The 15627-nt window shown below is 39.2% G+C and overlaps 1 protein-coding gene across 9 annotated transcripts in view; it reads left to right on the top strand.

Annotated features, from left to right (window-relative positions):
- The window catches only part of CROT (carnitine O-octanoyltransferase), a 61125-nt gene that overhangs the window by 8788 nt on the left and 36710 nt on the right, over positions 1-15627 (top strand). For all 9 annotated transcript variants that reach the window (XR_011566206.1, XM_070787643.1, XM_070787645.1 and 6 more), the window contains 3 exons: positions 893-1074; positions 1243-1367; positions 7630-7738. Coding sequence is in view for 8 of the 9 variants with exons in the window: in XM_070787643.1 (XP_070643744.1) it covers positions 893-1074; positions 1243-1367; positions 7630-7738 (416 nt within the window). In the remaining variant the exon portion in view is untranslated. The remainder of the gene's footprint in view (positions 1-892; positions 1075-1242; positions 1368-7629; positions 7739-15627) is intronic.

Below are 15627 nucleotides of genomic sequence, written 5' to 3'. Positions count from 1 at the left end.
CCCCAAATACTAAAATAGATATCACATTTACAGTGTGCAAATATTTATACAGTGCACAGGAGAAAAGGGCCATTAGAAAACTGGAGTGAAGAATGGTTATGGGTATTCTGTGTTTCAGCTGGGTAGATTGAGGAAACATTGGTATAAAGATCTCAGTAATTTTTCACAAGGAATCTTCTTTGATTTTTCATCTTAACTACTCCTGTAGGATGAGTTTTCGTAATTTAAGATACTGCCTTAGTCTAGAAATAATGTTTGTAACTATCATTTAGTTTCAGAAATAAAAAGCAAGCTGATCTTTTTATTGTCCTTTAGATACCTATAATGGAATAATACAAGTTTATATGTCTAGATTCCTTTTTTCTCAATTTTGAGCCTTCAGTGACTTTAAATTAGGGTAAAGGTTAAAAAGTCATTGTTCTGCCTGTATCCTTTTCACTTATATTTTTCCGAATGACTGACTATAGTTTGTAACATCAAATTCTTCAGAAAGAGCTCCAGGTAATTTGATGAGACCCACTTACTTACACATGAGATTCAGTTGCAGTTGTGAACAGGTACTCTGAGAAAACACACCTAGAGTGCTTTGTTGGATATTGGTAGTTTTAATATGCTCTGTCTGAAGGTGTTTCTTTCAGTGCTTTCTTGTTTCATGTTTTTGATAATGTAGTTAAACTTGACTAGTACTTAATTCAGATCCCATAATTCCAAAAGAAAGAAATGATCACAATAGCATTTTTACTATTTGTAATGATTTAAAATCAAACATGTTTTTAAGTATTGAAAAGTAATTAAAGAAAAAAGAATAGAGCTTTTTTTCCTTCTCAGCAGTTACACCTTCAGGTATTAATACTATCAATAGCATTAGGCTGATGTTCTTAATTTTTTTTAGCTGGAAGAGTGGTGGCTGAATGTTGCCTACCTGGATGTTCGTATACCATCACAACTGAATGTCAACTTTGGGGGTCCTGCAAGCCATATTGAACACTACTGGCCTCCAAAGGAAGGCACACAGTTGGAAAGAGGAAGTATAAGTCTTTGGCATAACTTGAACTACTGGCAGCTATTAAGAAAGTAAGGATAGTTTTGTCAATTCAGTTACATATTTACCCAAAGTCTCTGGTGGCAAAATGTTGAGAAGCTTAATTTACTCATCTGGGGATGAATACTATAGGTGTGACTGGTTTAAAAGTTTTGTAATGATTTCTTGGCCAATATACTTTTGTTTGTTTGTTTTAATAGAGAAAAGTTAGCTGTTGAAAAAGTTGGAAATACTCCTCTAGATATGAATCAATTCCGAATGCTGTTTTCCACCTGCAAGATTCCAGGAATTACTAGAGATTCAATTATTAATTATTTTAGGACTGGTAAGTAGAAAACATTTGTACTTTTCCTGGTAAAAGCATTGGGGTTTGGATAGTTTTTTTTTTTTTTAAGATTTATTGTATTTATGGCTGTCCTGGGTCTCTGTTGCTGCGTGTGGCTTTCTCTAGTTGTGGCGAGGGGGGGCTTCAGTAGTCTCAGCATATGGGTGTAGTTGTTCCTCAGCGTGTGGGATCTTCCCAGACCAGGGATTGAACTCGAGTCCCCAACTTTGGCAGATAGATTCTTTACTGCTGAGTCACCAGGGAAGCCCCAGGATCTGGGTGGTTTTGCTGCAGTTCTTCTGTGATGCTGTGGAATGTACTCTCTTGTTGGCCGTGCCATGTGCCTTACGGGATCGCAGTTCCTTGACTAGGGACAGAACCCAGGCCCACAGCAGTGGAAGTGTCAGGTCCTAAGCACTGAGCTGGCAGGGAAATCCCGTGATGTTATGGAACGTATGATTTCGAAGAATATTTCTTACTGGATTTTGACTAGTTTTATTGGATTTTGATTTGGCCTAGTCATAGAAAGACTAGGCTTTCTATGAACCTTATCTTTTAGCCATAGTGATTTAGCTGGAAATAATTTATGGGAATGGATTTTTTTTTGAAACTGTGACTTACGTGGTTTGATACAAACCTAATGCTTGCATTGTATCATTTGATAGTTCGAAATGGTCGTTTTGGAAAATGGGAAAAGCACACATTCTGTGCAAAGGTAGGGTACCTAAACAGTGTTGAAATGTGTGTTTATGGGTTTAAAGTTAGACTATATGGTATCATGTATTTTTTCTTAAGCAGCAACAGTGGAAGAGGGAGTGAAGGATTTTTGCAAGGGAGAAATTATAATGTTGGGTATGGAATCTACTCTGGTTAAGGAGAAAATTGAAGAAATTATGTGTTGATGGGGATAACAGTGTGCTAGCCACTGCAGCTAAGAGGCTAGTCTCAGTAACGAAGCAATAATTAGGCCTCGTTTGAGGTTTTTGCTGTTTTTTGTTTTTTTGTGTGCATGCTAAGTTGCTTCAGTCATGTCTGACTCTCTGTGATCCCATGGACTGTAGCCTTCCAAGCTCCTCTGTCCGTGGTATTCTCCAGACAAGAATATTGGAGTGGGTTGCCATTCCCTCCTCCAGGGGATCTTCTGACCCAGGTTCCTTACCCCTTAAGTGACAATTTTTTTTTTTTTCCTTAAGTGACAATTAAGGCTAATTCAGTTTTGCTTTTCATCCTGTTCACCTCATTTTGCCCAAGCAGTTCAGACTTTGAATGGCATCTCTTGTCATCTGGATTCATAGAGCAGGGCATAACCTAATTTGACCCAAGATTCTCACTGCTGTGACCCACCTTCCACTGCTTTCCTAAACTCTTCTGCTGTACTTCATGAACTCATGGCCAGCAAAATCCATTTTTTGGATTTTTTGGATCCTCCTCCTTTTCTCTGAAAGCTCCCCTTTCCTTTCCTTTCTGAAAGCTGCTGTTTCTGAAACCTGGTTATTTTTTTTTAGACGTTTGCTGTGACCGTCTCAAATGGAGACTTTGTTTTTCTCTTATACTTTGTTACTAAAGAGCAAGTAGAAGATGTTGGTGTCTTTATTTCCCACTGCACTTTCCGTTTTTATCTTTTTCCTTACAGTTTGAGCTTTTGAAGAAAAAAGAAATGCCAGCAGGCTGTGTCATCCCTGCTCGTCATTGTCCCAGTGACGTCCTTTTTGATCATTTTCCTTCCTTCATTGATCGGTTTAGCACCTGTCTCACTGTCTGTCTCTCCATTATTACCTCAGTCGCATCCTTGCTGACTTTAGCCTCCATGTGTGGATGACCCATGGCTCCTCTTCTCCTTTCTTTCCTTCCTCTAGGGATCTGTACTCCTTCTCAAGCAGCCACCACTACCATGGCCATGCCCCAGACTTGCTTATAATAGAAAAAACTCATCTCTAACAGTGCAGCTGTAGGCATCTCACTCTGACCTCCACTTTCTCTTCACAACTCACTTCCTTTAGGTCTACCTCAGTCGTTTTTTTGACATCTTGACTTAAAATCCAGTGACTCTGCAGTTCTTCACTTTCATTTCTCCCTGCCCACTGCCAAATCTTCACATCTTTCTGTGATTCTTTACTCTTACCACTCCCTAGCATATATTAAATACATTCAAACCTTTGCTCACCCGCTCCCTCCTCTTCTCCATCCCCACCTCAACGCTGTGTAAATGTTAGTCTTCTGCTTTTACTCCACATATTAAAGGCGTCTGCCCTAGTAGTTTACTTGGCCAGAGGAATCCACAAAACACCACTTTTCTCAGCCTCGAGTGGATCCGAAGCACTACCTTGCTGTATTTTGTCAGGATATTCTCTCACTTTCAGAGAAGACTGTTTGATGACTTTCTCCATCTTTATTCCTAGCTAATGAGCTCTTTTACTTCTCAACAAATGTAATGGTTCTATCATCAAAGTTGCTAACCTATGTGGCAGGTAGACTAAATGATCTCCAGAAATGTCCATTTCCTAATCCTTGGAACCTATTGAATGTGTTACCTTAAATAATAAACGGAAATTAGATTGAGAATGAAATTAAATTTGACAATCAGTTGAGCTTGAGATAGGGAGCTTATCCTGGATTATTCACCTGGGCCCAGAGTAATCGCTAGGTATAAGTGAAGAAGGAGAAAGCGGAGAGAGCCAAGGGGTGGAAGCACGAGGAAGTTATGATCCTCCCTGGATGGCATCAGAGACAGAGGAGTGGAAGGGATTCCCTGCTGATCCAGTGGTTAGGACTCAACACTGTTACTGCCAGAGTCTGGGTCCAATCGCTGGTCAGGGAACTAAGGACCCTGAAAACTGTGTCAGATCAGATCAGTTCAGATCAGTCACTCAGTCGTGTCCGACTCCTTGAGACCTCATGAATTACAGCACGCCAGGCCTCCCTGTCCATCACCAACTCCCGGAGTTCACTCAGACTCACGTCCATCGAGTCAGTGATGCCATCCAGCCATCTCATCCTCTGTTGTCCCCTTCTGCTCCTGCCCCCAATCCCTCCCAGCATCAGAGTCTTTTCCAATAAGTCAACTCTTCGCATGAGATGGCCAAAGTACTGGAGTTTCAGCTTTAGCATCATTCCTTCCAAAGAAATCCCAGGGCTGATCTCCTTCAAAATGGACTGGTTGGATCTCCTTGCAGTCCAAGGGACTCTCAAGAGTCTTCTCCAACACCACAGTTCAAAAGCATCAATTCTTCGGCACTCAACCTTCTTCACAGTCCAACTCTCACATCCATACATGACCACAGGAAAAACCATAGCCTTGACTAGACGAACCTTTGTTGGCACAGTAATGTCTCTGCTTTTGAACATGCTATCTAGGTTGGTCATAACTTTCCTTCCAAGGAGTAAGCGTCTTTTAATTTCATGACTGCAGTCACCATCTGCAGTGATTTTGGAGCCCAGAAAAATAAAGTCTGACACTGTTTCCACTGTTTCCCCATCTATTTCCCATGAAGTGGTAGGACCGGATGCCATGATCTTCGTTTTCTGAATGTTGAGCTTTAAGCCAACATTTTCCACTCTCCCCTTTCACTTTCATCAAGAGGCTTTTGAGTTCCTCTTCACTTTCTGCCCTAAGGGTGGTGTCATCTGCATATCTGAGGTTATTGATGTTTCTCCCAGCAATCTTGATTCCAGTTTGTGTTTCTTCCAGTCCAGTGTTTCTCATGAAAACTGTGTAGCACAGCCAAAAAACTTAAAAAAAAATTCTTTTAAAGATGAAGGAATGGAGCTCTGAGTCAAGAAGGAATATGGGCAGCCTTTAGAGGCTGAAAAATCAAAGGAAACAGATTCTCCTCTACAGTCTCCAGAAGGAACCCAGACTCAGGGACAACCCTCATTTTAGCCCAGAGAGACACATTTCAGACTTGTAGTCCCCAGAGCTGTAAGACAATAAAATTTTCTTGTTAGTGGTGATTTACCACTAAGTTAGTGGTAATTTATTACAGCAGTCATAGAAACATATTCATTCAAATGTTAGCCCGTTTTGCAGCCTCCTTGCAGTGCAGTATTACATATTCATATACTTTGTCTTCTCTCTATAAAGACGGATGAACTGTTCTGATTCCTAAGGATAGCCCTTCTGCATGATGTCCTGGGCTCCACCTCTTGTTTAATCAAGGGCCTTGCTTTTGCATTATCCTTCTTTCTGTGTTGCATTAACAATTTTCCCTCTTTACTGGGTTGGACAGATTTGTAATATGTCCCATCTTAAAAAGAAAAAATTGACCCCTTGCTTTCTTTCAATGTCACACCCTAGTCAAAGCCACCATCACCTCTCTGGTTGTTCTCACCTGGACCACTTCAGTTACCTCCTAACTCTGATCCTGCTATATATTCTCTTCCCGCTTATAATCCCTTCTTCATATGGCAGCTGGAATGCCCTTTGTAAAGTAGTAATTAGATGACATTATTACTGTCCTGCTTAAAACCTTCCATTGGCTTCTTTTCCATCATTTTTTAAATTGCAAGCCCTTTCTAAGGCCCATAGGATGTGGCTGCAATTTTTTCTGCCATTCTACTCATTTCTCTCTGCTGCAGCTGCACTGACCTTTTTCTCCCTTTAAGCAGACCAGCTCATTTTGCCCTAATGCCTTTGCACTTGCTGTTTCCTTTGCCTGAAGCTCTCTTCCTACACATATCTCTGTGTTAGCTCTTTTACTTTACTTTGGTCTCTGCTCAGATATAACCTCTGATGCTCATCCTTAGGTAGCACCCTCTGTTCTCGTCTCCTCAAGTGTTAACTTGGCCTCAGGTTTATTTCCTTTATACAGTGCCAAATTTTAAGTAGTAGAGGACAATAAAAGGCAGTGATGGTAAATGTAAAAGGATGTGGAGGTTTATGAAGGGGAAGAAATGGTTTGGAAATAGCCATGAGGGACACAGAAAACACATACCCCAGCTCCGAGGAAAGAGGACTTGAGGAAAGAGGATATAAGAGGAAAAATAATAGTGCTTTCAGGAAATAGTTCTTCCTCATAGCTAATGAGTAGATATCATGAGATAACATGTGTAAAGCATTTAGCACATTTCCTTGTACATATCAACCAATAAGTTTACTTCCAATGGCAGTGTATGTCTTTCCTAACTTTCTTCCTTCCTTTTTTGAGAGGGAGGAGGCAGAGATCATATAGGAAGACCCTTGTCAGAGCCTAGTACTTGAAAAATGGGACTAAGTCAGAATAGTCTGTTATTTACAAATCTCAATAACAATAACCTTGTATACGAGACAGCAAAAAAGACACTGATGTATAGAACAGTCTTTTGGACTCTGTGGGAGAGGGAGAGGGTGGGATGATTTGGGAGAATGGCATTGAAACATGTATAATATCATATATGAAACGAGTCGCCAGTCCAGGTTCAATGCATGATACTGGATGCTTGGGGCTGGTGCACTGGGACGACCCAGAGGGATGGTATGGGGAGGGAGGAGGGAGGAGGGTTCAGGATGGGGCACACATGTATACCTGGGGTGGATTCATTTTGATATATGGCAAAACCAATACAATATTGTAAAGTTAAAAAAAAAATAAAAAACAAAAGAAAACAAAAGTAAATAAGATACAAGAATGTTCTGTACAGCAAAGGGAATATACCCAATATTTCATAAAAAGGAAAACAAACAAACAAAAAAAACAAATAGTTCCTGGGTAATGTGTGCCAAATGAGTCATACAATCAATTGTCAGTGGCTTACCAGGTGTTATCAGAGCCTTAGTAACACTACAATTGGGCAAAATTCTTTCTTCTTGCCACTCAAGCATAAAGTACCCTTATTCTACTGAAAAATATAGTTTACTGAGAAATCCTAGCTAGATATTACTGCAGTTTAATAATCTGATGATAAATCAACAGTAAACGAATCCCCCAAAGAAACTTAAATAACTCTCCTCTTGGACTTCTCTGCAACCCTTTCCCCCTCCCAGCCTATCCATAAATAAAACTAGAAAGCCCTGTAGTAGTATGGAATTTATATGATTCTTAAAGTATACAGAATTTGAAACATGAAAATCTAAATGTTTTACATAGGTTTCAAGAACATGTATTTATGACATATTAACTGAAATTTTATCACCTTATTAAAGTGTTTTTATTCATGTGACATATTTGATGAATATATGATAAATAAAATATTGGAGGAATGATTGTCTTCTGTTGAATATAAATATGCAGCTTTACTCTTGCTTTCAGAGATTTGAGTCTTGTGTTTTCTTTTTTTTTTCCCCCAGAGAGTGAAGGACATTCCCCAAGTCACCTTGCAGTGTTGTGTCGAGGCCGAGTTTTTGTCTTTGATGTAATGCATGAGGGATATCTGATGACTGCACCAGAGATTCAGAGGTTTTCAAACTACTTTCTTGGGTCTCATTAGGTTTTAAACTTTTACTTGAGTTAAAAAAAAAAAAATGTTCAACATTACCTTTTAAAAAGTGACAGTAAAGTGAGAAATAAGAATTTTATGTATGCTAATTTTTAAAAGCCTATTTTTATTTTATTTTAAATTTAAATTAGCTTTTCATTTTACTCATTGTATATGAATAAACTCTCCTTGGAGAAAAGATAAACATTACAAACATTACTCATCGCATTCGCTGCCCCAAAATTAATCACTATTGCTAGCATGGTGTATTCTGTCCTTTCAAACCTATTGCAATGAATTTACATGCACATACAGATTTTTTTAAAAAGAACATATATATGTATATTTTACATATAGTATGTACTAAAAGTGAAAGTTTCTCAGTCATATCCAACTCTTTGTGACCCCATGGACTGTAGCCTGCCAGGCTCCTCTGTCCAAGGAATTCTCCAGGCCAGAGTACTGAGTTGGTAGCTGTGCCCTTCTCCAGGTGATCTTCCCAACCCAGGGATCGAACCCAGGTCTCCCACATTGCAGGCAGATTCTTTACCGTCCAAGCTACCAGGGAAGCCCACAATATGTATTTTATATATATACAGTATGTACATATACTACTGTATCAGGAAATGGCAGCCCACTCCAGCATTCTTGCCTGGGAAATCCCATGGGCAGAGCAGCCTAGTGGGCTGCAGTCTGTGGGGGTCACAGAGAGTTGAACATGACTGAGCAACTAAACAGCAAGCAGAGTATTATTTTGGATGTTTATATTTTTAAAGTTAGCATTATGGAAAATTCCCAAAGGTAGAGGGAATTATATAATGAAGCTCCTCCATGTAGTCACCCCTAGATTGAACAGCTATTATAGTAACTCCTAGCTTCAACTATTATAAATTCATTGTCTTATTCAGCTATACCTCCTTGTGCCCCTCCCGAAACTCCCCCACAGATTATTTTTAAAAAATCTCAAACGCAATATCCTTTCACTATAAATAGTAAGCTTCTCTAAGATATAAGGACTCTTAAAAACATAAACATAAAAAATTACCATACCTAATGACTTGCTTCTCCTAAAATATTAACAAGAATTCTTTAATATATTAATATACAGTCAGTTGTTCACATTTTCTGGTTTGTCTTCTAAAATTGTATGTATGTGTATATATTTTAAATTATTTTTATTGAGCATTACAAACCTGTACACAAGCACACACAGAAGTCCACAGTTAAATACTCATGCATCTAGCACCCAGGTCAAGATACAGAACATTTCCGTTACACCCCTTATACCAGAAATCCCCCTTCTCAAGTGTAATCACTTAGCTTCCTTGCAATTTTTATTAATACAAAAAGTGCTGCTGTAAAAATTCTTGTATAAGTCTTTGATGTATACACGCATGCATTTCTGTCTCATTACACTCAGGAGAGGACTTGGGGAGTCATAGTTTATGTGTATGTTCAGCTTCAGTGGTCATGCCAGTTTTCCAAAGTATTTGTACTGATAAACACTTCCCACTAGTGTAGGAGTGTTGTAGGAGTTCGTTATACATTCTCGATATGAGGCTTTCATGGATTTCAAAGTGTCTCTTTGATCATCAGAAATTCTTCATTCGAATGTAGTCCAGTATATCAATATTTTACCATATGGATTATACATTTTGTGTACTGTTGAAATTTTTTTCTAATTTTTTTAAATTGGAGTATTAATTGCTTTACAGCGTTGTTAGTTTTTGCTGTACAGTTGCATGAATCTACTGTGTTTGTACATACATCCCTTCCCTCTTGAACCTCGCTCCCTACTCCCACCCTTCTAGATCATCATAGAGCACAAAGCTGAGCTCTCAGTGCTACGCAGCAGCTTCCCACTAGCTGTTTTACACATGGTGTATCTATGTCACTGTTACTGTCAGTTCCTCGCACCTTCTCCTTACCCCCTCTATGTGAATAAGTCCGTTCTCTATGTCTTTGTCTCTGTTCTTGCCCTGAAGATAGGTTCAAGAGTACCATTTTTCTAGATTCCATATATATACATTAATAAACAGTGTGTGTTTTTCTTGCTTCACTATGTATGACAGATCCTAGATTCATCCACATGACTACAAAGGACCCAATTTCATTCCTTTTTATAACTGAGTAATATTCTATTGTGTGTGTGTGTGTGTGTATATACACACACACACCACATCTTCCTAATCCATTCATCTGTTGATGGACATTTAAATTCTTTCCATGTTTTGGCTGTTGTAAATAGTGCTGCAATGAACACTGGGTACATGTGTCTTTTTAAATTATGGTTTTCTCAGGGTATATGCCCAGTAGTGGGATTGCTGGGTCATATGGTAGTTTTATTCTTAGTTTCTTAAGGAACCTCCGTACTGTTTCCCATAGTGGTTGTATCAGTTTGCATTTTTACCAGCAGTGCAAGAGGGTTCCCTTTTCTCCACACCCTCTTCAGCATCTATTGTTTGTAGATTTTTTGATGGTGGCCATTCTGATTGGTGAGGTGATACCTCATTGTAGTTTGGATTTGCATTTCTTAGGGATGTTGAGCGTGCTTTCTCCGTCTAGTCAAGGCTATGGTTTTTCCAGTGGTCACGTATGGATGTGAGAGTTGGACTGTGAAGAAAGCTGAGCGCTGAAGAATTGATGCTTTTGAACTGTGGTGTTGGAGAAGACTCTTGAGAGTCCCTTGGACTGCAAGGAGATCCAACCAGTCCATCTTAAAGGAGATCAGTCCTGGGTGTTCATTGGAAGAACTGATGCTGAAGCTGAAACTCCAATACTTTGGCCACCTCTTGCGAAGAGTTGACTCATTGGAAGAGACCCTGATGCTGGGAGGAGGAGAAGGGGACCACAGAGGATGAGATGGCTGGATGGCATCACCGACTCGATGGACATGAGTTTGGGTGAACTCCGGGAGTTGGTGATGGACAGGGAGGCCTGGCGTGCTGCAATTCATGGGGTCGCAAGGAGTCGGACACGACTGAGCGACTGAACTGAACTGAGCATGCTTTCATGTATTTGTTGGCCATCTTTATGTCTTCTTTGGAGGAATGTCTGTTCAGGTCTTCTGCCTATTTTTTGATTGTTTTTTTGTTTTTTTTAATATTGAGCTGCATGAGCTGATTATTTTTAGGGGTTTATTTTTAGGGGTTAATCCCTTGTCAGTTGCTTTATTTGCAAATATTTGCTCCCATTCTGAGGGCTGTCTTTTCATCTTATTTATGATTTCCTTTGCTGTGCAAAATCTTTTAAGTTTAATTAGGTTCCATTTGCTTATTTTTGTTTTTATTTTCATTGCTCTAGGATGTGGGTCATAAAGGATATTAATGCAATTTATGTCATCTAGAGTTCTACCTAGATTTTCCTCTATGAGTTTTGTAGTGTCTGGACTTACATAAAAATTTTTTTTACTAACACATTGTTAGATATTTTCTTACATTGTGCTCTAAACTTTCATTCTTTTATCTTTCACATTTACGTTAAAAGTCTGCCTAGAATTGATTTTCGGAGGCAATGGCACCCCACTCCAGTACTTTTGCCTAGAAAATCCCATGGACCGAGGAGCCTGGTGGGCTGCAGTCCACGGGGTCGCTAGAGTCGGACACAACTAAGCGACTTCACTTTCACTTTTCACTTTCATGCATTGGAGAAGGAGATGGCAACCCACTCCAGTGTTCTTGCCTGGAGAATCCCAGGGACCGGGAAGCCTGGTGGGCTGCCGTCTATGGGGTCACACAGAGTCGGACACGACTGAAGTGACTTAGCAGTAGCAGCAGAATTGATTTTTGCATGTGTCATGAGGAAAGGGGTAGTTTTGTGTATTTAAAAATAGTTTTTTTTTAAATAGTCAATTTATGTTTGGCTGTGCTGGGTCTTTGTCACTGTGCTCAGGCTTTCTCTAGTTGCGGCAAGTAGAGACTCCTCTTCATCGCGGTGTGTGGGCTTCTCATTGTAGTGATCTCTCTTGCTGCGGAACACAAGCTCTGGGGTGTGCAGGCCTCCGTAGTTGTGATGCATGGGCTTAGATGCTCCACAGCATGTGGAGTCTTCCCAAACCAGGGATCGAACCCGTGTTCCTTTCATTTCGAGGCAGATTCTTAACCACTGGACCACCGGGGAAGTCCAGAAAATAATTTTATTTTAGGTATTTTTCTGCAGTTCATTTCTTTTAGTGAATAATAAGACAATGAATAATAAGACAATAATATATTCATACTGGAGTAGACATTATCAACCTTACTTTTTTAAACTGTCATATAGAATTCCACCAAATGGTCATACTATATAGTTTGACCATTCTCCTTTAGTACCCATTGACGTAGTTTGCGTTTGTTACTATAAAAAACAGTCAACATTTTCCAGCATGCCTCTTTGTGTATTTGTGAGAAAATATCTATGTATTGACATTAGAAATGTACTTTCTGGATCATAGGATACATACCTTTAAATTTTTAAACAAAGTCAGATTGTCATTCATAGCAGCATTATGTTTCCTGCTAGTGTTTTAGGAGGATACCTACTTCTCTACGTGGTTGATGACATGGTATAATTAAACTTAAAATATGGTGAACTGACCCATGAAAAATGGTTTTCATTGTTGCCTGAATTGACATATCCCTCATAACTAGTGAAATTGAATATATTTCTATATGTTTATAGGTCACTCATATTTTCAGTGAGTTGCTTTTGCCTATTTTTCTATTTGCTATTTTTAAATTCTTATTGATTTGTAGCAATTATATGTCTGGGCACTCATCCTTTAGTAGTTATATGGGTTGCAAACATTTCATTCCAGTTAGCAAACTTTTTTTGTACTTCAGCAGGCATTGTTAATTTTGATATAGACAAAAAAGATCCATTTTTTAGTTTTTTTTGCTTTTGTTTCTTGGATAATCTTTCTGTCTGTTCAGCTGTATTTTAAAATTTGTTCCAAATTTGACATAAAAGAATTAGATCAGGCTTATTACTTGGATTACTGAAAGCCACTGTCTCAGAAACTGCATACATGTGATTTGTGGTCTGAATTCAGCCTGTAGCCTGTTTTGCTTAGATAACAGAGAATTTGAATTGCTATTTAAAAATCAGGAGAATTCACATAAACATGGATTTCTGTTTTTATTCATATAAAAACTTGGATTTCTGTTCTCCATTAAAATAAAAGCCTTGCTTGTTCAGATTGTTAACTCTGATTCAGCCTCACAGGTGGTTTTCTTGCTTCCCTACATTCTCTACAGTCATCAGTCCTGTGACTTTAAAAATTCATATTTGATCGTATCTTACCTTAAAATTCTTGAGTAGTTCCTTGAGGTCTAGCTAACAGTCTCATTTTTTTAAACTGTGGTCGTGATTTGACCTTCGCCTGTCCCTTCAGCCTTGTCCTGCTCTTCCTCCCTCTGCATCCTGTTCTACCCAGTTTCTCTGCTTGCAGTTCTGATGTGTTAGGTTATCTGTAGTCTTTGCATGTGCTCATGCTTTCTATTGGACTGCCGTCCCCTGCCTTGTCCACCTTTTAAGTAAGAATTGCTCCTCGAGCTTTGTTTCTGTTCACATGTCACCACAGGCTTACTACTTCCTATTTTATGTCTTATTTCATAATTTCCCATTCCCTTTCCTCTCTTCATGGCCCAAGGACTTAGCCTCTTATTTATCTCTATTATACTGATTATTAAATTGTATTGAAGTCATTTATTTCTATATTTTCACCTTCAGATGGAGCTCAAAGAGATTACTTACCAGATTTTTTTTTTTAATTCCCTCTGCTTAATACAAAGCAGAAAGGTGTGGGTGTGGATGTGTGAGTGAACTGAGTGATTAGGCCAGCTCTGTGCATTAGGACGGAGAAGGCAATGGCACCCCGCTCCAGTACTCTTGCCTGAAAATCCCATGGATGGAGGAGCCTGGTAGGCTACAGTCCATGGGGTCGCTAAGAGTCAGACACGACTGAGCAACTTCACTTTCACTTTTCACTTTCATGCATTGGAGAAGGAAATGGCAACCCACTCCAGTGTTCTTGCCTGGAGAATCCCAGGGACGGGGGAGCCTGGTGGGCTGCCGTCTATGGGGTCGCACAGAGTCGGACACGACTGAAGCGACTTAGCAACAGCAATAGCGATGCATTAGGAAATTTTATTTAGAAACATAAGATACGTATTAGTAGTATAAGATAGATCGGTCAGATTCTGAATCTTATGAGTTGGTGCCTCAAAAGAGATGTGTTAAAATTTGCAGTAATCCAGGAAAGAAGTTAGAGGTTGGGACTGTAGAATATGGAACACTGTTCAAAACCACTAGTAAGATTCTACTGTATGATACAGGGAACTATATTCAATATCTTATAATGAACTATAATGGAGAAGAATCTGAAGAAGAATATATAAAACTGAGTCACTTTGTTGTATATCAGAAAGTAACACAATGTTGTAAATCAACTATACTTCAATTTAAATTTTTCTTAAAAAGATAAATGCATAAAAAGTTTTGGAGATAAAATTAATTTGAATTGGTAACTGGATTTAGAAAGAAAGGAAGCTATTACTGAGTAAGTAGATAGTATTATAACAGAAGAGGAAGTAACCTTTCAATTTTCAGTTTTTTCTTGTTTTTAATACTGGCTTTGAGGCAATTCACATACTACACAGTTCACCCATTTAAAGTATATATTTCAGCATTTCTTAGAATGTTCAGAATTGTGCTGTCATCTTCACAATCAACTTTAGAATATTTTTGTCACCCCTCAAAGTAACCCTGAACTCATAAGCAGTAATTCCCCATTTGCTCCCCAACTCTTACCCATCCATTAGCAGACATTTCTCATATTTCCCCAACACTCCCATCCCACCAGCCTGAGGTAGCCTTTCTGTCTGTTTCACTTGACCTTTTGTCTCTACGGTTTTCCTTCTCTGGACATTTCACATAAATGGACTCTTAAATGGCCTTTTCTGTCTAGGTTCTTTCACTTAGTATACCTTACATTTTCAACATTCATAGATGTTGTGGCGGTCCTCTGTGTCACTGGTCCTCAATCTTTTTGGCACCAGAGACTGGGTTTCCTGGAAGACTGTTTTTCTATGGACGTGCACTGGTTTCATGATGATTCAAGAACATTACATTTATTGTGCATTTTATTTCTATTACTATCACATTATAATATATAATGAAATAATTATGCGGTTGTCACTTGTCACTCACTGATAGGGTTTTGATACGAGTCCATAAGCAATTGGTTTATCATGATCTCTATGCAGTCGGACCTCTTCACTAGTGATAATCTGTATCTGCAGCTGCTCCCCAGAGCTAGCTAGCCTCACCACCTCAGCTCTACCTGAGATCCTCAGGCATCATAAGGAACTCACAGTCTAGATCCCTCACATGCGCAGTTGACAGCTCCTATGAGAATCGAATGCCCCTGCTGATGTGACGGGACACAGAACTCAGGTGGTAAATGGGAGCAATGGGAAGTGACTGTAAATGCAGGTGGAACTTTGCTCACTCACCCACTGCTCACCTCCTGCTGTGTAGCCTGGTTCCTAACAGGGATTGGAGACTCCTGGTAGCATTTATTAGTACTTCCTTTTTTTTTTTTTTTTTTTTTTACTGAATAATAATGCACTCTATGGCTAGACCACATTTTATTTAATTATTTATCAGTTGATAGACATTTGGGTTGTTTTGACTTTTTGACTGCTGTGAATAATGCTGCTGTGGACATCTGTGTATAGGTTTTCGTGTGGACACTTGTCACGGGTGTATTCCTTGGAGTGGAATTGCTGGATCATACTTCTATGTTTAACCATTTGAGGAACTGCCAAACTGTTTTCCAGTATGAGTGCACCATTTACATTCACATCAGTGGTACTTGAGGGTTCCAATT

The sequence above is a fragment of the Bos indicus genome, chromosome 4, assembly GCF_029378745.1.
Source record: "Bos indicus isolate NIAB-ARS_2022 breed Sahiwal x Tharparkar chromosome 4, NIAB-ARS_B.indTharparkar_mat_pri_1.0, whole genome shotgun sequence".
NCBI classification, from domain to species: domain Eukaryota; kingdom Metazoa; phylum Chordata; class Mammalia; order Artiodactyla; family Bovidae; genus Bos; species Bos indicus.
The sequence above is the reverse complement of the archived record's forward strand: the minus strand, read 5'-3'. Positions and strand labels throughout refer to the sequence as shown.